The sequence below is a fragment of the Silene latifolia genome, chromosome 10 (genome assembly GCF_048544455.1).
Source record: "Silene latifolia isolate original U9 population chromosome 10, ASM4854445v1, whole genome shotgun sequence".
NCBI classification, from domain to species: Eukaryota; Viridiplantae; Streptophyta; class Magnoliopsida; order Caryophyllales; family Caryophyllaceae; genus Silene; species Silene latifolia.
Window position 1 is genome coordinate 145,916,210 of NC_133535.1, and position 24,808 is coordinate 145,941,017.

General features: G+C 39.5%; 1 protein-coding gene across 3 annotated transcripts; it reads left to right on the top strand.

Annotated features, from left to right (window-relative positions):
• Positions 1-107: 107 nt before the first annotated feature.
• LOC141606198 (uncharacterized) lies at positions 108-24,778 on the top strand. Of its 3 annotated transcripts, none has more exons than XR_012526603.1 (5): positions 108-1,776; positions 1,892-2,086; positions 2,679-2,841; positions 3,071-3,334; positions 24,595-24,778. XR_012526603.1 is itself a non-coding variant. In XM_074425236.1 (4 exons), the coding sequence occupies exons 1-3, from the start codon at positions 583-585 to the stop codon at positions 2,814-2,816; spliced, it is 1,527 nt and encodes a 508-aa protein (XP_074281337.1). In that variant the 5' UTR covers positions 108-582; the 3' UTR covers positions 2,817-2,841; positions 4,040-4,370. The 3 variants fall into 3 exon arrangements, 1 of the variants encoding a protein (XP_074281337.1); XR_012526604.1 differs by lacking the exons at positions 3,071-3,334; positions 24,595-24,778 and adding exons at positions 4,040-4,106; positions 4,192-4,370; XM_074425236.1 differs by lacking the exons at positions 3,071-3,334; positions 24,595-24,778 and adding an exon at positions 4,040-4,370.
• Positions 24,779-24,808: the final 30 nt, after the last annotated feature.

The following is a 24,808-nucleotide window of genomic DNA, read 5'->3' on the forward strand; positions in this document are numbered from 1 at the left end:
TTAATTTGATGTCTCATATTCGAATCATGATACAGTTTTACTATGCTTATGATCGTGCCCTCATATATGGCTCGAATTAGGACTATTAAAAAGGAAAAAAAATACCCTTAATTAGAATTTAGAAACACAAACTCGGACGATTTTACATTAAATTACCTAAGTAACCTTGTGAGAGGCAGTTATTATAAGGTTATTTGGGTAAATATTAGGCGATTTTATATTGGAAGATATTTGCGTAAAACCGTATAGATGTTTACTTCAACCCTAGCTTTTCTTCGATTCTTTGCGTCATCTGATTAATCTGAAGTATACTGATTTTTGCTGAGAATTCTCATGTGTTCAATTGATTCAAACCCATCTGGTATACTCTTTTTGTTATCTAATCTTCCATTTTTTTGATCGATTATGATGCATAATTGTTGTTAATTGTTGTTTGAGATGGGTTTTTCTGGAATTTTAATTTGTAGTGAAGATATGATCATGAATTTTGAATTGGGTATTTGTTAGATTAGTGAAAAAGCGAAGAATTAGGGTTTTAGATAGTGCATACCAACTGTTTGACGAAATTCCTGTGAGAAAATAATGGAGATTGGGGAAAATGTAGCAAAGAAACAAAGGGGTAATGTTGATAGGATTTCGGAACTTCCGGATTTTATCCTGCATACTATTCTCTCAAGGCTTGATACTAAAGAGGCGGGTCGTGCTAGTGTATTGTCTAAGAAATGGTATGGTGCTTGGTCGTCCATTCCGGTTTTGAATTTTCAGCCTGGGTACTTTAAGTATGACTTTGAGGACGATACACGTACACTTGAACGTTTTGTGGAGTTCGTAGATAAGACGATGCAAAGGTACATTACCCAAAAGTATAGGATAACAATAATGTACCTTACGCTTCCTAAGGTTGATGAAAAGCTAGGATCTTTAGTTGACAAATGGATAATGATCGCGGTGCAAAACCAAGTCGAGAGATTGGAAATCCAGATTACTGGTGGAAATGAGTATAGGTTTCCTGAGGTTCTATTTTGTGCAAAATCGCTCAAATATTTGAAATGTGGTAACGTTGGGCTGCCATATTATGCGACTATAGAGCTGATCTCACTCGAATATTTGATTTTGGTCCTGCAAACTGTTGATGAGGACATGCTTCAAGAAATTATCTCCTTCTGCCCCTTGGTTGAATTAGATATTACATACGATAACCACCTTAACAAAATTTCACTTCCTTTGATAAGAAAAGTTAATAAGGAAGTTGAAGTCCGGGGTAGTGGAACGATGCAATCCAACCTCCAAGCATCTCAGCTTCAAAAGTTTGTTTATTGTAGTTGTTGTCGAGATTCTCCATGGCCATGGAACATGAATGTGGTTGCTTTGAAAAACTTGAGAAAGATGGAGATTTGTTGGGCTTCCATAAGTGATGATATTGTTTCTGTGCTACGATCTGGGCTTATAGCATTAGAAAGTTTAGTATTGGATTCATGCTCAATGCTGGAATTCATTAACATCTCAAGTAATTCGTTGAAGGAACTTCAAATTATAAATTACCTAGATGATTTGAGGAATGTTACAATTGATGCCCCTAACTTGCGCGAGTTTTTGTTCAAATGTAAAGTGGAGACTTCTCTGTCATTGATTAAAGTGCTTGATCAGTGTAATGCTCAATTCTTTCCATTGGTGACAGCTTCAATCACCAATTTTTGGTTTGTTAAGCTGAAGAAGTTTCTCACAGAAACAAACCTTTTCAAATCTCTAGAGCTGAACTTGGCTTGCACTCGTCTGGTATGATGTATATCTCCAATTCATAGTATATGTACCCTGTTTGATTGTCTCGTGTCCAGATGACGAACTCATGAGACATAGTTTGATCATCTTTCCATTATGTTGGCATCTACAGATTGTAGCAGAGGTGGAGCTACTGAGGAATCTGGTTATTGGTCAACCATACAAACTCAGAGAGTTAAAACTGCGTGAATCAACAGCTTGGGATTCTACAAAATCTTCGCTTATGACCTTTCTGGATGGTTTGTTTTGGTGTTACCACCCTGATGTGCTGTCAATAACAACAAAGTTAGAGAAGTCGGCTGCGCAGGTATTCTATGTTACATGGTGGTATGGTACTAGGTTATGGCGACCAAAATCAAGGAAAATTGGAGGGGGCTGATGGTGAAGGGAGGAAAAGGGGTTGGTGGGGAAACGTAACCCCGTGGCTCAATCCTTACCCGTCTTGAAAAACTTATGTTCTAGGTTTTCTCCCCCGCTCCTTCACCACATCTATCTCCACTATTCCGCGTTTATGGTGAAATATTTGTGGTGGAAGATCGTTGTGCCTGTATATTACGAATGCCATATCTTTAACCATAATGCTCTTAATTTTATGCAATGACCCTCTAGCATATTAGAATTCTTGGAATGCTTTGTTCCTATTTACCGAGTCGTAAAAGAAGGAGATTGTTTTGATGCATTTTTATTCTCTTGGTTATCCATCAAACATGAATCCTGAAAGTATTAGCTAAATGCCTGAATCCGTTCCACCAAATAGTACATCATATTCCGAAGTGGATCATCTCCTGGAACTAATCTCTCTTATGTTTACCAATTGCGTGAGATTTGAATACTGAAAGTATGAAAACTTAAGTGCCTTCAATCCGTAATTTGCTAATAAACTTTTTTTTTTTTGGCAGTTGATCGTGAGCATCCTCAGGGAAAAAGCGCAATGCTGGAAGGATCCCTTGAAAAGCATTGAAGTTGAATGCATTGAATCCCCTCATTTACTTTCATATTTATATGAGATCGAGATTAGACTCAGGCTGTCTTGGTAGTCACGGTTTGAGAGCTCCTACACAGGTAACTTTGTACTTGATAAAAGCTCTCTCCATGTATTGAGCTTATATGATGTCTTCCGCTGATAAAAACAAAGAGTTTCAATCTGAAAGAGGACTCGTTTATCTTTGTCCGATGTTTGTTCAGAAGCGTCATTTTGGGAAATTCAGCTAGAACATAAAAGGTTCATGGTTGGCTGAATGTGTATTCTCTAACAAAACTGCATATTAATTAGTCGTATTAATTACAACAGGATGGAAGTGACTGTGAATGGAGGAAAATAGGCACCGGCCTGACTACTTCAGAAAATTGTCATACGCAGTTACATTTCAGGATGTTTTCTGCTGATCAATCACTTGTCAACAATGCTTTTTTCCCTTTTTAGGAATCCAGCTGATAAAAACCGAGAGATTTGTTTCGAAGAGGACTCGTTCATAATGTTCATTTTGAAGCTAATTTTAGGAAGTTCACGTGGAGCATTGAAAAGTTTACGACAAAACCTGTATTTTACATGTTTGTGGCCTATGAATAGACCTGTCAAACGGGTCGTATGGGTCGGATTGGGTTATACGGGTTAGGGTCAGAATATGGGTCAAGAAAAAATTTCTAACGTCTTTTTTTAACGATTTTTTTAATTAAAAAAATATTTTTTAAAAATGTAAATCATATTTAAAATTAATATTTTAATCATATTCAACGTTTACATTAATTATATTGACATAATTATTAAAATACACTTTTTTTAATAATTATTTTATTATTAAATATTATAATCTATATCTATTCTATCTATATTAATAAAGGAAGCTTTTTTCGAACAATTTTAGAGTCTCCACGTTTTGCAAACTACCTAAATTATTTAAAAATAAAGAAGATAAGAATAAATCTAACTTATAATAATATTTAAAAATAAAGAGGATAAGAGATTGAAGGAAAAAATTGATATTGAAGTAGTTTTATTTAGAATATTATATGCACAACCGCTTATACAAGACCTATTTCACCAGGACACTACTACCTCTGTATAAGTAATTTAATTGTACCGAATTCCACTATAAATATTAGAAATTATATAGCTAATCTTTATATAATCGATTCCTTTAAATTTTCTTATTGTAAAAACCTATGTCGTTCTGCCCCATCCCCTCTCCCATTCTCCACTAATTTTTCTGGTGGTTGACTAATAAGTTTCTCTAATACACTTTTTTCCTTATCCATGCAGGTATTATTGATATAGTCGTGGGTGATATGATAAAAGATGTATTATATTTATGAAGTTGATAATGAAGGTATATCTACTCGATGTTAATTTTGTTGTTTGATTATCATAGTGGCAAACAATCTGTTTAAATCGTGTTTTTTATATGCATGTAGCTTTTGACTCAGAATTAACACAGTGTCATACAAGAGACATATAGTTTGATTTTGGGATGGGAATTTGTATGAACTCTCTTTAGGTTTATTGTGTTCTTATATTAAAAACAATTGTGTAACAAGACCTTACACAAAATTTATTGTAAAACATATTCTTTTAATAAGTATCTACTATAGTATGATAATGTTGTCTTACAATGAAAACTCGTGCTGTCGTGACCTATATTGAAAACGAGATTGGAAAAAGTACGTTAAAAGGTATTATGGACTTATGGTTCATTCAAGATTATTGTACAATTCATCATCACTGGGAAAAAATAATTCTTTCAATTTGTAATGAACATTAATTTGTATGATGAACGATATATGTTTTAATCACAGTAACCGTCGTACGTACTCGATCACCAATATGCATTTCCAAAAATTATGAGATAAAAAGTCACTCCCAGAATAATTCAATCTAGACGATAGAATCAAACGAGTGGTGAGACAAGTAATTTTGAATTTGAGCCAAATATAGGTGACATATAATCTTTTATAGACGAAACATGACAAACATAGAAAATAAGTTAGACTAATATTGAACTAATAATATTGAACTAATATTAGTTCAATGAGTGGGGTTTATTGAGATTTCAAGATTTCAAGATGGGGATTCGATGATGAATAGGGGCCAGTTAGTTTTCTAATTAAGGAGGGATCAAAAATAGAGAATTCTTCTCAAAAAATTTTAAAGTAGGTTATTATTACAATAGTTATAGTTGTCAATTAATTCAGTTCAATTTCAGATAGTGCTATTCACTCAATGAATTCAGTTCAATTTTAGATAGTTCTATTCACTTCGGTTAGGCAGGTCTCTTAAACATATTAAGTTAAGTTAAATTCAATTATGCGGTATTAAGTTCAATTCAAGTCGATTAAATTTCAGTTTAACTCGCTTTTAAGTTCACTTAACTCCGTTAAGTAAGGTTTAACAAGTTCGTTTCACTTAAGTTCAAATCAATAACGCTAAAATTTGGTTGCCGAAGAATCAAAATTTAAGACTATTACATGCACACGCTCGGCCAATTTGTCAAATATCGGAGATAGTGTTTGATTTTTTGTATTTTAATTGATTCAGTGCTATTTGGTAAAATTGTTCGATTTGTTTGAATATGTAAGAACAATAATATGAAAAATGTAGCAATAAATAGGGGATACGATAAATTAATTTCAAAGAAAGCGCTTGAAAAAAATTAGGTTTTTACTACTCCCTCGATCTATCTCAGCAAAGGGAGTAGAATTTCAGATTAAAAACTTCACGATTTTATAATGATAATGACTACATTATCCACTATAAAAAACAAATAGGGAAGGGCGGTTCCGTTAGGGATAAGTAGAAGGAAGCGGATATGGGGAAGACAACAGGGAATTCAAGGAGGAGAGGCGAGAAGATGAACGTACATAGGTGCAAATTGATGGAGTTGAGTGAAGTACTAAAGAGATTTGGCATTTAAGTCAAATTCACAAAATAAAATAATGTATAACTATAGTAAAATCGAATTGATGGAGTTAAGTGAAGTACTAACGAGATTTGGCATTTAAGTCAAATTCACAAAATAAAATAATGTATAACTATAATAAAATTGAGGATAAAAAATATTTATTCTTTTGTAAGGTAGTCTATCATAGAAGTTGCATAGAATGGATTTATTAACACAATTATTATAAACCATTTAAATTAAAATGTAAGTTATAAAAATAACTCTTTTCTAAATTTCGGTTATACAATAATTTGTATTCTTCTAATTGATCTTACTAAAATTCTGAAGATAAAGCTAGAGCATAATAAATTATAGGATAGGTTTGCAGTTAGTTTATCAGAAGTAACATATATATAAATAAATCCTTCAAAACATGTTTTAGTTACTACATCATACAATAAGAGCACTACGATTAGGCCCGTGCATCGCACGGGCATTAAATCTAGTATATATATAAAAGAGAGTTTTTTCGAGCGATCTGAGAGCGTCCACATCATCAAAAATAAATTTAGGAAAGTATAATTTTTGATGTAAAAAATAAAGTGGAGAATCTTTTAATTATTATAATATGTATATTTCCTAAATTATATTTGTTCCGGGTGTAATTCCAGAGCAAGTATTGTTACCACCCGTGGCTTGTAGAATGATGTCTTGAGTTGGATCCTTCGTCTCTGTCGTTCCTCTCGGCCTCTCCTGCAACAATGAACGAACTGAGGGCTTGGCTTTGTGCCAAGCGTACTCACTCCGACGCTCAAGTCAGTAAACTTAGAGGGGTAAGTTGTTGTTACTTGGCTAAGGATGTATTATAGAGAGATAAGGAAGATATTACCAGATGAATAGTGATTCTTAGGTTAATTTATGGATCCTTTCCTCAATGAAGGTTGAGGAGTATTTATAGACTTTCACCTTTTGTCACGTAGTGGCCAAGTGGCTAGCAGGTGGAAAGACCGTACTACCCTCGGCCGCTGGACCCATGGCAGGCCGGCCGAGGGTCTTGGATATGAGTACGCGGATATGTGTCCCGGCTGGCCGGTTGCCACGCCGAGACCGAGGTGACAGGCCGATAGGCTTCATCGGCTAGGCTGTCTAAGTCGTTGACTTTGCTGTGGATATCCTTGACCTTGCTCAAAGTGTTGACTTGGTCAGCGGTGCAGAATATGCCCCATCAATTTGCCCCCAGCGTAGTCTATGCCGTGGTATGGGCTTCGATGTATGTTGAGCGTATATTCTGCGCAAGTAACTTTGTGAAAAATGTTCCGCATCCGCTTCTTCTACCTCGGCCTGGTTCTTTTTAGGCCGTACCATATATATCCCCCCTCCGCATGGGTGTTTAAGGGACATCCGATGTGGAAGAGAAAGTGACGCTGGCCGAAACCAGGGTTGAGAGTGCCGGTTGTTTTTGATTGTCCCCGGCCGGTGCTATGTAGCTTGGTTGATCATGTGGCCGGCGGAGAGCATATACCTAGGAATTTGTTGAGGAAGATGAATAGGCGAAGAGATGTGAATGGGCGTGTTGAAGACGCTTGGTCACTGTTGCATTGATTGACGTTCAACTGTTGCAACGATTGACATTCCATGGCTGCATGTCTGACACGCGTCTTTTTACTGATTGGCTGGCGCTTCATGGGTCATTTCTTCTCGATTGGTCCTTCTTCATGGGCTTTTCCCATAAATAGGGCGATTATTCCGTGAAATTGGCCACCAATTTCATTCTCTCCAAAATTTTCTTCTCTCTAAACTTTCAAGGGCTTCTTTGTCTTCTAATTTTCGAGTTGTTACTCCGTGAGTGTTTTTCTTCAAGGTAAACACACACATTTCCTCACTTCTTATTTTGTTAAATAATCATTGCTATCATGTCTTCTGCTGACGCTGGGACTAGCACTTCTGCGCCGGGGGGTTCCCCGTCGCGTCTTGATGGGGAGGGGATACTAGATGCCATCCCGATAAGGTTTGGGGGTCCTAGGTCCCCTTCTCCCGAAGTTGATCCTCAGACTTTGGAGGAATGGGAGGATGACGATGATGTTGATGATGACGCAGACGATTTTGGTGATGATGCTGAAAGGGCTCGTCCTAATGAGGGGAGGCGGTACGTTATGGATCACGGCGACGCCTGTAAGGTCCGCCTTGACCGTGCTTGGACCCATAAGTTCGCCAGTTGTTCCGGCGAGAAATTTTTCGAGGGCCATTTTTTCTTTGGCAGGGGATACAAAATTGTTATCCCTGAGGAGGGTCAGGCCGTCTGTTGCCCTCCACCGGGCTACACCGGCGTATACGTGCGGCACTTGGAGTATGGGCTCCGGTTTCCGCTGAATGAGTACGTTATGGCCATCATTAGGGCCATGAACGTTGTTGTTGCCCAACTGCACCCGTTGGCTATGAGGACCATAGTCGGCTTTGTCTGGCTTTGTCTCTTCAAGGGAGAGGCCCCAACGGTGAATTTATTCCGCCGGCTTCATCATCTCCGGCCATCAATCTCTGGCCGCGTCGGATGGTACGATGTGCAAAACGGAGCGGGTTATGTCTCTGTTGACAAACTTACTTCTTGCAAGGACCGGAAAGATAGGTGGGTGTACGTTAAGGTGCTTGGATGACTATCCGCTGCCCCGCTCCTTTCAGCACCAAGTTAATTTGCGGTGTGAGACTAAGGCGGAGCACGACGGATGGGTCACCGGAAAAAGCTCAAGATGGATGCCGGCAAGGTGCCTCTTAAGGAGGATGAGAAGGCGCGATGAGGCTCTTTGAGGCGGACAAGAGTGGGGTGCCGAAAAGATGGATTCCCCCAACGCAGATTATCCTTCAGGATGAGCCGCTCTGCCATGTCGGCCTCATACCGGCCCTAGCACAGGGTGAGTGGGGTCGGTGTGAGGCCCATCACCGCTCTCAATGTTCCTGTTTCTCGAAATTCGATTCATTTCTTCTACTTAACTCTTGCTTTGTTTCTTTCGCAGACCACTTTGGACCAGACCTGTCTGAGGATATCCTCCGGAGAATGGGGCTGCACAAAGATAAAACCGTTGCTAACTTGCATCCCAAGGCTCTAACCCATGACCGCAGGACGTCGCCGAATGATCTCATGGATCAGCAGCTGAAAAGCTTGAATGTGGTGGAGGCTCAGGCGAAGGTTGTTAGTAGCATGCCGCGTCATACGCGAAAAACAAAGTCTTCGGCGGCGAGGGTGTCGACATCAGTTCCACCTCCCATTGCTCCTGCTCGGAAGGAGACGGTGGAGATTGTTGATATCACCAATGGGGAGGACTCCGATGAGGAGGGGTCTCCCCTTGTCCGTAAGAGAAAAGTGATAAGTGCATATTTTATACATTTTAACCCCTTATATTAGTTTGATTTTACATATCATTTAGCACTTATCAAAGTGTTTTTAAGCTAATATTATGTTTCTAGTGCAATTGTGTGTTCAAGTGTGTTTTGTAGGAAAATGAGCTAAACTACTACAAAATGGGTTAACACTAGAAGCAAGGCTAAGTATGGGAGCAAGATTGGACTAAGTGTTGGAAGTGCATGGATTTTGCATGAAGAAAGTGTTGGATCAAAATGAAAATACAAGCAAAGTCAATATGAAAGTCAAAGCCCAAGAATTCAAGTCCAAAATGTGGTGGAAAATTTGGATGCTAAAGAAGAGCTTAGGATGCCAAAATGCTTAAGATGCCCTCCTTAATGCTCTTAATCACACTCATAAACAAGGCATTAAGCACCAACTTTGGATTCCTTGAGCATTAAACCAAGAATTGAAGGGAAAATTAAGAGTGTGCTTAGGATGCCATTTTGGATTCCTCTACAAAGTTTACTCCCTCATTTCCTATATAAAGGATGTAGACTTCACCTTTTTACACCATTTTCACATACACAATTTCTCATAATTCTCTCTAAGTTTAGTAGTTAGATTAGTTTAGTTATTAGCTTAGTTTAGTTTAGATTTACTTTATGTTATAAACATTTCAATACAATTTCCATTCAAGTTATATTCCAATTTACATTTACAAGTTATTTATATTACAAGTATTGTTCTTCTAGTTCCATTTCCATTTCCATTTCAAGGTAATTCTTTTCCTATTTTCATCATGTTTATCATTTCAATTATCATTAGTGTAGTTTACATTTTCATCATGTTTGAGTAGTTACATTTGTCTAGGGAATAAAGGAAGCCATGCACGATTAAGTAATATGTAAATGTCAAAATAAGGATAAGATAATATTGTATACTTGTTTCTATCACATGTTTGCACCATAACGTTTAATCTATGTTTAAAGGCCTTATTCATTGATTAAGTTTGTTCATTCATTCTAAAAGTCGAGAGGCACGGAATTGAATTAGACTAAGCATGTGTAGTAGGACGACCTAGTCATGGACGAGAGTTTCTCTAGGACCCGGTCTATGGTTGACACTAATATCGTAAGGTGGGTGTCTTTAAGCCTAAACATTTATCATAAAATCAACTTCCTAACTTGACATGAGCATTTACATAATTAGCATGTGTGACCCGACCTCCCTAGACATTTTCTTTATTAGTGTTTTATCATTACATCACTTCAACCCAATCAATCAATTGATAATCTACCAAGGTAAAATTCAATCCATAACAACTAAATTATAAACTCCCGTCTCCTTTGGGTTCGACCCCTACGTACTACATTCATTTGTTTTGCTAGGGTATAAATATTATTTTTGCATAGGTGTGCGACAACCTATCAAATTTTGGCGCCGTTGCCGGGGAGACGGTTTTGTTTGTTATTAGTTGTTGAATTTTATCTTTTTATTTTTTGTCTCGAGGAACACTTGTTCCTTGAGATTCATCTCACTATTTTCTTGTAGTTTTAGTGCCTATTTTGTAGGTAATAAAACTTGGCTTTACATAATGAGTTACGAATTCATCCCACAACTCCAAGATGAGCCTTTTCCTGACTATCTTGACCGATTCTACTACTTTTGCGATAGTCTCATCTCCTTTGGACATGTCCTTGATGGGGATTACTTGGGTCATTTTGTGCTTGGTGGCATGGATTCCGAGACCCGTGGATTGGCTCTAAAATTGAGTAATGGTAATCTCTACAATATGATTGGGCCGGAACTTTGGAATTTCTTAAATTTCATGGCTTGCGAATGTCGGGAATTAGCACGCCAATTCTATTATTGGTGCATCGAAGAGGAGCTTAAAGTTTTACATGCTCGTTTGGGAAAAAATTCTCAAGAGAAACCGAGACGACGTGAGCCTATCTTCTCTCATTTTGCTTTTTCACCTCCCCAATGTGAGTCTTTTCAATCTAACGATTTTGATTTATTGGATGATGATGATGATGGTCCGATTTTATCTTTTAAAATCCCCCCTAGTGTCATTCAAATAGAAAATGTAGAGACTCATGTTGATGACATTAACCCCATAGTAGATGAGTCACCTTCTACAAATGAATTTGTCGAGATTCCTTGTGATTCTAATGAGTTTTTTCCCGAGTCTTTTGACCCGCTTGACAATCCATTTGTAGAGGATGTTGTTGATCCATTCGAGAAAGTTAGAGGGCTAAGCAATTTTGACATGGAAATTAAGTGGGATGAACCCCCTATTTTTGATGACCCTCTCCTCTTTTATTCTTTATGCCACCCATTTGAGACCATATATGATTATAATTTGTGTTCTAACGATTTATTTTATGGTCTTAAGCATGATACTCCATCTCTTGCTGACGAGTGGAGTGATACGGTGGTAATATTTGAAGTCTCTCTTGCGCCCATCGATAAGATTTATAAATTTCTACCCTTGCTCTTTCATGTTTTAATCTTATCAATTGCGTACATATGTTTTCATGTTGCTCATGCGCAGATATATGATAGACTTCTAAGGGCATTGACGTGCTTTTTGGAGGATGATGGAAGATTCATTAGAAAATAACTAGTTTGTTTTTGTTTTATTTCAATTTTTACGCAATTTCATGTTTTATTAGAATTAGGAATAAATATTAGACTAATTAGCTATTTTGAGTTGTGATTTGTAGGTGTTGGAAGAGGAGAAGAGGCGTTTTGAAGGGTAGCATACTACCCCATGTTGTAAACCCGTTCGGGTCGTAACATTACGTTTTTTTCAAAAAAAATTAAAAAAAAAAAAAAAAAATTAAAAAAAAATATTTTTTTTTTTAAAAAAAAAAAAAAAAAAAAGTCAACGGTCAACCCCGATCGGGGTTGACCACCCCGATCGGGGTCGTGACTTTCTTCCTTATTGCGCTTTTTAATAAAATACGGGATATGCTAATCTTTTCCATACGCTTCAAAAGCAAAGGTCGGTACACCTTCTCTCTATTTTTCTTCATTTCTCAATCAAATCACCTCCGAAAACCTCTATTAGCATCACGGACAAAGTACCCACCGGAATTTTGACCCATTTTTCGATGCGTTGCTAAGTGGAGGAATCCCCCAATGTTTATGCTAGCTTGGGGGAGGCTCGTTAGTCTAGTAAGTTTTCTTTGTTTTGCATTTTAGTTTAATTTCTCGCAACCCATTAGACATGACCTCTAATCCTTCTTATTTATGTGCTTTGCGCCATTTTTATGGTTTCGTTGGGTAATTTGATTGTTGGCACATTGAGGACAATGTTAAGTTTAGCTTGGGGGGAGATTGCATTCGCATATTAGTTAGTTTGCATTTAGTTAGTATAGATTTAGTGAGAATTTTTGAAAAATTTGTGTGAATTTTTGCTTCTAATTCTTTGCTTGTCCTACTTATACCCTCTTGTTTGTCTCATTTTTGGCTTGATAGCTCTTGATTCGCTACTTTTGACGGGATATAGCATGCATGGGGATGTCTTGACATAGTAGGTGGAAGATGGAAATTAAACCAAGTAGGCTTGATCTTGACTTTTGGCAAGCTACAAAATTGGTAAGGTAGAACCTCCTTAAAGGCCATTTCATCTTTATTTGGTCTCACTTAGGTGAGAGGTAGGTCTCCTTATGATGTGTGTTACATCAAAACGCACAAATATGGTCTTCTTTTCATCTCTTTTAAGCATTACTTTCATTTTGCTATGCATTTTTGAAGCCAAATTCACATTGATAAATTTGCCCATTTTCTAGCCCCTTTCACATGTTCTTATTCCCTAGCTACATTAAAAATAGCCTACCCTTGTTAAAGCTAGTAGCTATGTCTTTTGGTGATGGGATGCTCAAAATTGGGATGTTTTTTAAAATTTATGTCATTGTGAATTTGTTTGCCGGATATTGTTTTCCGGTTGTGCTATGAAAGGAAGAATTAGAGTTGAAGAAAAAGAAAAAGAAAAAAAAAATGAAAAAATGAAAAAAAAAGGGACGAGAAAAAAAATGAAAAGAAAAAAAAAAGAAAAGAAAAGATTTGTTTGATGAAGTTGATGTTAATAATAGGTGGTAGAGGAAGAAGAAGATAAGATTTCTCATATGGTTAATTATATATTTTGGAGAAATTCTTAAGGTTTGTAATGTAAGAAGTCATTTGTCTTCTAATTGGGCTATTTTGGGTTGGAATGAGCATTTTCACATGGTTTGTTGCTAGCTTAACATTAACTCCACATATCCATAATCACTTGTCCCCCTTATGTCCCATATCAAAATAAAGCCTTCTTCTAACCCTTTGGCTTCATTATTTGCTTGCATTTGATTGTTTTGGTTTATGATTTGATTGTTTACCATATTAGATTGCGGGCACATTCTCATGAGTCGAGGATAGCTTGAGTGATTATTCACAAAAATATCCTTTACACAAAATTGAGTTATGAGTGGATCGTGAGAGTCCGAAAGTCAAAAGATCATGCAAGTGCCGAAAAGTTTACTTGAAATATTCTACGCTACGCCGCCATGTAAATCTCATCCATGATTTTGCTTGTCCTTATGCCCATGTTGTTTCGGGATTTGAATCAACTGCTTGTTAGCTATTTTGGGATTTGCAATGTTGGGGTGATTTCTTGCTTGCGGACAAGCAAGGGCTTAGCTTGGGGGAGTTTGATAAGTGCATATTTTATACATTTTAACCCCTTATATTAGTTTGATTTTACATATCATTTAGCACTTATCAAAGTGTTTTTAAGCTAATATTATGTTTCTAGTGCAATTGTGTGTTCAAGTGTGTTTTGTAGGAAAATGAGCTAAACTACTACAAAATGGGTTAACACTAGAAGCAAGGCTAAGTATGGGAGCAAGATTGGACTAAGTGTTGGAAGTGCATGGATTTTGCATGAAGAAAGTGTTGGATCAAAATGAAAATACAAGCAAAGTCAATATGAAAGTCAAAGCCCAAGAATTCAAGTCCAAAATGTGGTGGAAAATTTGGATGCTAAAGAAGAGCTTAGGATGCCAAAATGCTTAAGATGCCCTCCTTAATGCTCTTAATCACACTCATAAACAAGGCATTAAGCACCAACTTTGGATTCCTTGAGCATTAAACCAAGAATTGAAGGGAAAATTAAGAGTGTGCTTAGGATGCCATTTTGGATTCCTCTACAAAGTTTACTCCCTCATTTCCTATATAAAGGATGTAGACTTCACCTTTTTACACCATTTTCACATACACAATTTCTCATAATTCTCTCTAAGTTTAGTAGTTAGATTAGTTTAGTTATTAGCTTAGTTTAGTTTAGATTTACTTTATGTTATAAACATTTCAATACAATTTCCATTCAAGTTATATTCCAATTTACATTTACAAGTTATTTATATTACAAGTATTGTTCTTCTAGTTCCATTTCCATTTCCATTTCAAGGTAATTCTTTTCCTATTTTCATCATGTTTATCATTTCAATTATCATTAGTGTAGTTTACATTTTCATCATGTTTGAGTAGTTACATTTGTCTAGGGAATAAAGGAAGCCATGCACGATTAAGTAATATGTAAATGTCAAAATAAGGATAAGATAATATTGTATACTTGTTTCTATCACATGTTTGCACCATAACGTTTAATCTATGTTTAAAGGCCTTATTCATTGATTAAGTTTGTTCATTCATTCTAAAAGTCGAGAGGCACGGAATTGAATTAGACTAAGCATGTGTAGTAGGACGACCTAGTCATGGACGAGAGTTTCTCTAGGACCCGGTCTATGGTTGACACTAATATCGTAAGGTGGGTGTCTTTAAGCCTAAACATTTATCATAAAATCAACTTCCTAACTTGACATGAGCATTTACATAATTAGCATGTGTGACCCGACCTCCCTAGACATTTTCTTTATTAGTGTTTTATCATTACATCACTTCAACCCAATCAATCAATTGATAATCTACCAAGGTAAAATTCAATCCATAACAACTAAATTATAAACTCCCGTCTCCTTTGGGTTCGACCCCTACGTACTACATTCATTTGTTTTGCTAGGGTATAAATATTATTTTTGCATAGGTGTGCGACAACCTATCAAATTTTGATAGGTTGTCGCACACCTATGCAAAAATAATATTTATACCCTAGCAAAACAAATGAATGTAGTACGTAGGGGTCGAACCCAAAGGAGACGGGAGTTTATAATTTAGTTGTTATGGATTGAATTTTACCTTGGTAGATTATCAATTGATTGATTGGGTTGAAGTGATGTAATGATAAAACACTAATAAAGAAAATGTCTAGGGAGGTCGGGTCACACATGCTAATTATGTAAATGCTCATGTCAAGTTAGGAAGTTGATTTTATGATAAATGTTTAGGCTTAAAGACACCCACCTTACGATATTAGTGTCAACCATAGACCGGGTCCTAGAGAAACTCTCGTCCATGACTAGGTCGTCCTACTACACATGCTTAGTCTAATTCAATTCCGTGCCTCTCGACTTTTAGAATGAATGAACAAACTTAATCAATGAATAAGGCCTTTAAACATAGATTAAACGTTATGGTGCAAACATGTGATAGAAACAAGTATACAATATTATCTTATCCTTATTTTGACATTTACATATTACTTAATCGTGCATGGCTTCCTTTATTCCCTAGACAAATGTAACTACTCAAACATGATGAAAATGTAAACTACACTAATGATAATTGAAATGATAAACATGATGAAAATAGGAAAAGAATTACCTTGAAATGGAAATGGAAATGGAACTAGAAGAACAATACTTGTAATATAAATAACTTGTAAATGTAAATTGGAATATAACTTGAATGGAAATTGTATTGAAATGTTTATAACATAAAGTAAATCTAAACTAAACTAAGCTAATAACTAAACTAATCTAACTACTAAACTTAGAGAGAATTATGAGAAATTGTGTATGTGAAAATGGTGTAAAAAGGTGAAGTCTACATCCTTTATATAGGAAATGAGGGAGTAAACTTTGTAGAGGAATCCAAAATGGCATCCTAAGCACACTCTTAATTTTCCCTTCAATTCTTGGTTTAATGCTCAAGGAATCCAAAGTTGGTGCTTAATGCCTTGTTTATGAGTGTGATTAAGAGCATTAAGGAGGGCATCTTAAGCATTTTGGCATCCTAAGCTCTTCTTTAGCATCCAAATTTTCCACCACATTTTGGACTTGAATTCTTGGGCTTTGACTTTCATATTGACTTTGCTTGTATTTTCATTTTGATCCAACACTTTCTTCATGCAAAATCCATGCACTTCCAACACTTAGTCCAATCTTGCTCCCATACTTAGCCTTGCTTCTAGTGTTAACCCATTTTGTAGTAGTTTAGCTCATTTTCCTACAAAACACACTTGAACACACAATTGCACTAGAAACATAATATTAGCTTAAAAACACTTTGATAAGTGCTAAATGATATGTAAAATCAAACTAATATAAGGGGTTAAAATGTATAAAATATGCACTTATCAAAAAGAGACAGCCTCTACCGCTGCCGTTGCTTCTGCTGCTGGCGAGGAAATGCGTCCTCCGGCGAAGAAGGCCAAGCATGGTACTGATCTATCCTGCGGCTCAGGTTTGGCCGGTTCATCAGCGCTGCGATGACGAGCTCCCTGGCATGTCTATGCATGTTGATACGATGCTTTCGTTAAATTTTGCAGATCAGCCGCTGTCGGCCGTCGCTTTTATTGAGCAGCAAGCGGAGGAGAACCCCGCGCAGGCTGGTGATCATAACGCCACCATTGACTCTTCATCCCAGAAGGCTTCCCCCTCCCGACTGCAGGCCGGTGATCGAGACGTCACCACTAATTCTTCATCCCAGAAGGTTTCCCCCTCCCAGCTTGTAGCGGAAAGCGCGAGGTTGATCGAGAAGCTGGCGAGGTGGAACGAGCTGACCGGTGCTCGTATTATAGAGCAGGAGAAGGCCGTGGCTCAATCCGCTCTTGAGCTTGATGCCACTAAGAAGGTGGCCGTGAAGGCGAAGCTGGATCTCCTTAATGAGCGAGAGGCTTAGGGGAGATGCTTTGAGAAAGCGCTCTTGGGCGAGAGAAAACTCGGGGAGGGACGCCGAAAAGGAGGTCCTTGTTGAGAGAGCCAAGGCCGAGGCTGCTGCGGCCGAAGTTGTAAAGTCGCTTTGGAAAAGTGTGACTGGTTCGAGGCACGCCGACCTTTATTTTCAGCGAGAGGAATGAATTCAGGGGCATGCATCAGATCCAGGGGAAGGTGATTCGGAGCAAGGAGGCCATTATTAGACAAAAGGAGGAGGACATTGAGATTCTCCAAACCGTCATGCTCCCCAACATGTGCACCGAATTCCGGGATCCGGCCGAAGAAGCCGCCGGGAAGTGATTGAGGAGCTCTTCCCTCTTGCTTAGGTTCCTTTCCGTGGGACAAATTTGACGAGCTGTTTGACGACAAGCTCGAAGCTAAGGAGAAGGCCGTGGCGGAGAAGGCCAAGGAGGCAGTGAGGGTGAAGCAGGAGGAAGAGGTGGCCGCGGAGAAGGCAGCCCTTGCTGAGAAGGCTAAGGCGGCCAAGGAGGAAGCCGAGAGAATGAGGGCAGCTGATGCTGCTGAGGCTAAAGCTGAGGCTGCTGAAGCTGAGGCTGCTAGGAAAACTGCCGGGTTGCCCATTGAAGAGGATGCTGCAACTGCTGCTGATGGCAAGCAGCAATAGGCATAGGGAGGCGGGCGGTTGTCACCAGGCTCACCCGGCGTTTCAGATAGCTTCCTCCCTGCTATCTTTTGGCGCTCCAAATGACATATTTGTAACTTCTCTGTATTTTGTACAACCTCGGTAGGTTGTGTTTTGGCTCATCCCTATGGGGACGGTCGTCGTCCGTATTCTCCTCGCTTGTAAAATGTTATCATTTTTAATAAGAGTTCGTTTCTTCTGCCTCCGGCTTGGCCGAGGTCTTTACCTCATTTCTTTTCCTTGTGCTAATAGTCGAGGGTCTCAACTGTTCTTAGCGTTTTTACTTTGCCTCTGGCTTGGCCGAGGTCTTTTCTCGTCTTCGTCCGAGTTGTCTTCTTACGTTATTGATAGAGCGTCTCTTTTGTTTCCGCCTCGGCTTGGCCGAGGCAGTTTAGAGTGTGTATCTCAATTGCGTTTACCGCTTCCAAGGCATTTCGATCGCTTTAGCGAGTATCGACTGCGCTGGTCGTGACCGTCGCGGTGTTTGCTTCTTTATGGAGACTGCCGCTCTTGTCGGTGTGACAGTGTGAGCCGGCGTTTGCTTCCTGTTAATGACTGCCGTGGCGTCTACCACTTGGAGTGACTGCGACGGCGTCAAACCTCTTGGGGTGACTGCCGTGGCGTCTACTACTTGGGGTGACTGCGACGGCGCCTGCTTCTTGATAATGACTGCCGCTCTTGTCGATGTGACAGTGTGAGCTGGCGTCTATTTCTTGATGATGACTGCCGTGGCGTCTACCACTTGGAGTGACTGCGACGGCGTCCACCTCTTGGGGTGACTGCCGTGGCGTCTACTACTTGGGGTGACTGCGACGGCGCCTGCTTCTTGATAATGACTGCCGCTCTTGTCGATGTGACAGTGTGAGCTGGCGTCTATTTCTTGATGATGACTGCCGTGGCGTCTACCACTTGGGTAGACTGCGACGGCGTCCACCTCTTGGGGTGACTGCCGTGGCGTCTACTACTTGGGGTGACTGCGACGGCGCCTGCTTCTTGATAATGACTGTCGCTCTTGTCGATGTGACTGTGTGAGCTGGCGTCTATTTCTTGATAATGACTGCCGTGACGTCTACCACTTGGAGTGACTGCGACGGCGTCCACCTCTTGGGGTGACTGCCGTGGCGTCTACTACTTGGGGTGACTGCGACGGCGCTTTTTCTTGATAGATGTGTATTGCCGCTCTTGTCGATGTGACAGTGTGAGCTGGCGTCTGCTTATTGCCGGCGACTTATGGGGAAAATGGACATTTTGATGGAAGATTTGGACGATTTTTCATTAGGTATAAATATGCGTTGGGGTGCCCACAGCTATTTTGGACACCTCCGCCGCTATACAAAGTTTTCCCGAGATTACCAGCGTTCTAATGGCTCATCTAAGGCACACCTTCCCAGTCAGCCGCTAGTTGCATCCATGAGGTCGCCCTCCTGTTGTAAGGATGGACTCTTCCCTTTCTCCGACTTCTTTGCCACTTTGAGGGATTGCATGTTGCATCCTCTGGCAGCTATCTGGACGTTGACCACCTCGTCCTTCTCGTCCTTGGAGACGAGCTTATGCGCTTCCCCGGTCCGAGACATACATCGGTGTTAGGGCCCGGATGGACATCACTGCGTCGGCCTCGCTCAGAGTGACTCGGCCTATGAGAACGTTGTAGGCGGACGAGCCGTCAATGACCACGAACTCAGCTAGGACATTCTTAGCCGCATTCCCTTCGCCGAACGTCACCGGCAGTCTGACTGACCCCAGTGGTACCAGGTCGGCCCCAGAGAAGCTGTATAATGGGTTGGTGCAGGGGCTTAAGTCCTTGACTTTCAGACCGAGGCTGAGGAAGCACTCCCTGAACATGATGTTCGTGTAGGCGCTGTGTCAATCGGGCACCTCTTGACCAGTGGTTGGATATGTCCAAATTGACTACAAGTGGGTCATTTGTGAGGAGCGATGACTCCTTCGTAGTCCTTCCTTCCAATAGTCATATCGGGGATGTTGGAAGCGGGGGTCGCTGTGTTGGGCACAAAGTTGATGGCCTGATATAGCTCGTTCAGGTGCCGTTTGTGCCCATGAGCGGACCCTCCGTTCTCGTTGCCCCCGATGACGACATGGATCACTCATATCCGTTCGAAGACGGATTTCTTATCTGAACTGCCGGCGTCAGTCTTTTGGCCTTTGGCAACGTACTTGCCGAGGCTTCCCTTCCGGATCAGTTCTTCAATGGCATTCTTCGGATGCTGCGGCGGTTGTCGATAAGGTGACCGGTGTGGCCGTGGTACTCACGATCTTGGCTCGCGTCACCGTCTCCCTTCGGCTTGGGGGCCTTTCCCACTTCGGCCCTCGTTTTGCTCGGGCGAAGACCTCGGCGGCCGATACGACGAGGGGGGTTTTATCATTATACCGCCTCTGGCGGTACGTTCCCGAACTCCACCCGGCGCCCGTCGAGTCTTGTTTCCTGGCAGGTTTATCAGACCGTGACCTATTATTGTCACGGCGTCTTTCCCCAGACCGTGACCGATTATTGTCACGGCGTCTTTCACCAGACCGTGACCGAATGTTGTCACGGCGTCCTTCATCCGGGTTGTCCTCCCGGCGGCTCTGCTTTTCTGAGGGTTCGGCCTCGCTAGGGCCTACCCAGGTTTTGTGATAGTCCTCCACTTTAATGGCTTGATCAGCCAATTTCCTGGCGGTGTCCAAGGTCAGGCCGCCGCTTTTGATGAGCTCGTTTTTTAGGTCTCCCCTTGGGAGGCCTTTCATCGCCGCGAAGGTGCCGTTCATTGTTCAGCTCACGAATTTGCTGAACCTTGGCGTCGAACCTCTTTACATAACTTCGGAGGGACTCGCCTCCCTCCTGTCTGATAGTCAGGAGGTCTGATGTCTCCACGGCCCTCCTCCTGTTGCAGGAATACTGGGCTAGGAACGTGTCCTTCAGATCGGAGTAACAGTATACCGACCCGTCGGGTAGCCCCTTGTACCAACTCTGTGCCATCCCGTGCAGTTTCGTTGGGAAGATTCGACACCAAACCTCATCGGGTTGCTCCCATACTGACATGTGAGACTCGTAAGCCTCGACGTTGTCGGTTGGGTCACCTTCTCCTTTGTATGCTATAGGTGGTAACTTCAGCTTAGTCGGCACCGGGGTATCTAGGACGTAGGCGCTGAGGGGCTGTCTGACCACATGTCGAGCGACACGCGGCGATCGGCTCCTCGCATTCCTAGTCCGGCTTCTCTCCTCGTAGCGAGAAGGACTTCTCCTCCGACTCTGGTGAGTCGGGCTTCTTCTCCAACTCTGACGGGTTGGGCTTCTTTCGCTCCTCCGGGGTGTGCCTCGTTCGTGCCGCGGTGACGCCGCCTTCTCACGAGTGCGAGAAGGACTTAGGTCTACCACGACCACTTTGGGCTTCTCCGGTGTCTTGACAGGGTCAGCTTCTCCTAATGCTCCGTCCAAGTTTCTTGGGGTCACATTTTGGGCTCTGGTCTCCTGGACGGTTTCCGCCGCTCTTGTCGGCGTGACAGTGTGAGCAGGCGTACTACCAATTAGGTCCAGGAGCATCTTCAGATTTGCTACGTCAACCACATGTCCCATGATGGTGACCTGGTTGGCAGGCAGCGGCGTGTCTGTTATTATCGGCATCCCGAATTCCGGTTGGATTTCTCCGCCGGTGGAGGGTTGCACAACTCCGGAATTGTGGATGGCATCATCTTGGTAGGATTCGGTTTCGTCAGTCACGAATGCCTCTTGTTGTTTCGACATCTTCTTAGCTTTTGGGGTGGGTTTTTTTTTTTTTTGTTTGTTTTTTTTGTTTGGGAATGAATGTGACTAGCTTCTAGTGTCTTCCCCACAGACGGCGCCAATTGTTCCGGGTGTAATTCCAGAGCAAGTATTGTTACCACCCGTGGCTTGTAGAATGATGTCTTGAGTTGGATCCTTCGTTTATGTCGTTCCTCTCGGCCTCTCCTGCAACAATGAACGAACTGAGGGCTTGGCTTTGTGCCAAGCGTACTCACTCCGACGCTCAAGTCAGTAAACTTAGAGGGGTAAGTTGTTGTTACTTGGCTAAGGATGTATTATAGAGAGATAAGGAAGATATTACCAGATGAATAGTGATTCTTAGGTTAATTTATGGATCATTTCCTCAATGAAGGTTGAGGAGTATTTATAAACTTTCACCTTTTGTCACGTAGTGGCCAAGTGGCCAAGTGGCTAGCAGGTGGAAAGACCGTACTACCCTCGGCCGCTGGACCCATGGCAGGCCGGCCGAGGGTCTTGGATATGAGTACGCGGATATGTGTCCCGGCTGGCCGGTTGCCACGCCGAGACCGAGGTGACAGGCCGATATGCTTCATCGGCTAGGCTGTCTAAGTCGTTGACTTTGCTGTGGATATCCTTGACCTTGCTCAAAGTGTTGACTTGGTCAGCGGTGCAGAATATGCCCCATCAATATTAAAGTGATATTTCCAATTTTTATATCAAACTTTTACATTTCATTTGTCAAAAAAAAAATCGTTTAAAAATTATGAAAATAATATAATTAGCTTTGTGGTAAAAAATGCTATCATTAGAGTATAAATTTCATATTATTTGCACATATTAAAGAGGGTGTACTTCTTAATATGAAAAATTGTGTACTTTTTAGTATGTTTTGTCCCACATTAAAAAATAAGTAGGTGTGGTGAACATACTACATATAAATAGTAGAATTGTCCCGCATCGAAATATTGGTATAAGGTGGGTGATTCTATAAATATAAATAGGAGGCATACTTGGAACTTAGGCATCAACCAAAAATCTTTTGAGTCTCTTAAGTATTGTCTTGGAGAGATCTTAAAAGTTTATATCATTATATTTTATACCTATAGATTTTATATGTCCCACATTGAAAAATAATGTAGGTGTGGTAAATATACTACGTTTAAATAATATAATTAGAATTGTGTTAAAAAAAATTCTATCATTAGAGTATAGGTTCATATCATTTGCACATATTTTAATTATGATAAAAAATAAATAAAAAACAAACATATGAATATTAATAGATAATATAGTATTTGCTTATTATTAAATCGGGTTGGATGTCGAATTAGGTTCAAAAAATATGGTGTACTTTTAAATATGTTATTCGTCTCACATTGAAAAATAATGTAGGTGTGATAAATATATACTACGTATAAATAGTTGAATTGTCCCACATCATAAGATTATCATAAGGTGGGGTGATCCCATGATTATAAATAAGATTTATCCTTGGAACTTAGGTATCACCCCAAATATATTGAATCTCTCAAAGTATACTTATTATATAAGAGACTTTAAACATAATCTTGAATTACATGTTAAATTTTTTAAATTGTAACATTTTTTTAGGTGGGAGAAAGATCGATAAAATGGTCAATATTATAACGGAAATTTTTCATGTATACCCTCGAACTTTGTTAGATTACAAATAATACCCCTAATTTTAAGTTTGTACATATAATACCCTTGTGTTTACTTTTTTCATAACGCCGTTACTCCTATGAGTAACTAGATGAGCAATTGAGCATGCCATGCTATTTGTGTTTTGTTATTTAGGTATTAAATGTTAGTTTATTAAATAAAATATGGATTTAAGAATTAGATGATAAAGTGTTTGTGTAATAGACAACAAAAGAAAAAGGCGTCAAAAGTCATAGGAGCAATGACGTTATGACGGAAGTTGTCAAATGGTATTTTGGGAAAGAAAAAGGTGAACACAGGGGTACCATTTGTAGAAACTTAAAATTAGGGTATTATGTGTAATCTATCAAAGTTCAAGATTACCATGAGAAATTTCCAATATTATAATGATATAGTTAATTAAATTTTCATTTAAAAGAGAGAGATATCTGTACCAATAAAACAATAAAAGAGGTATTATTTTTTAATTGTTATTTTATTGTCACGCCATCAAACTTAACGTCTATTTAACAGCCTTTATATTAGGGGGTACCATGGGCAAAAAAATGGAACTTTAAGGATACCATAGGCAGATTCTTAAAAGTAGGGGTAACATGGAAAATCTGACAAAATTAAGGGATATCACGGGAAATTTCCGTATCTCAATTATGATAAAAAAAATGAAGAAAAACAACGAAAAATATTAATGGAGAGTACTTGATCATATTATTAAATTTAAATATAACTATTAGATATAATGAGTAACAATTAACCGTATTCGGTATTCGGGATCTGGTTGAATGTCGAACTAAGTGCAAAAAAGATGGTGTAATTCTGAGTATGTTATTTGTCCCACATTGAAAAACAATGCAGGTTTGATGATATACTACGTATAAATAGTAGAATTGTCCCACATCAGAAAAATAATCCAGGTTTGGTGAATATATTACTTATAAATAGTAGAATTGTCCCACATCGAAAGATTAGTATAAGGTGGGGTGATTATATAATTATAAATAAGAGTTAACCCACGTATATATTAATCTTTTATTTTTTTTGAAAGATATATTTTAATAATGTAAACAAATCATTAGACATAGAATGTAAACATTAAACCCTTATGTTTTTTTTTTTTGCATTATAAATAAGTTAATTACCCCGTTGCAACGCACGGGCATTCAAACTAGTAATGATATAAAATTAACTTTTTAGTTCTTTTTGTAATTTTAAGTAATAAAAAAAAAATTAACTATATTTTTAAATATAATATATAAATATTAATATTTTAATAAAATTCTTGATTTACCTTTGATCCAACGGGTCGACCTGTTCGGGTCGGGTCTAACCCCCTAAAATAATGGGTCATTTCAAGTTTGGGTCAAACGAGTTGCGGGTCGAAAAAAACAGATCTGTAACCCTAAAAACGGGTCGGGTTTTCGGGTTGGGTCGAGTTTTGACAGGTACCTATGGTATCTCATAAGTTGGGCAATTGGTTGTTTACTCTGATATTTTCCATTTAGCCAATTTGGAGTTCATCTTCATTTCCTCCATATTTTGATTTAGCGGAAGATAAACAGTTGCTAAAGATTAAGCGAACATAAAAGTGTGAAATACTCGATTCAGCTAATGTGATGTTATTTTCGATAAGCCGATTTGAAGTTTACCTTCATTTCC

Bases quoted from the DNA above. Each gene is read 5' to 3' on its own strand.
- LOC141606198 (XM_074425236.1), top strand. From the start codon at position 583: ATGGAGATTGGGGAAAATGTAGCAAAGAAACAAAGGGGTAATGTTGAT. The intron at 1,777-1,891 runs GTATGATGTATA...TGGCATCTACAG, and splicing joins ACTTGGCTTGCACTCGTCTG to ATTGTAGCAGAGGTGGAGCT. The intron at 2,087-2,678 runs GTATTCTATGTT...TTTTTTTGGCAG, and splicing joins TAGAGAAGTCGGCTGCGCAG to TTGATCGTGAGCATCCTCAG.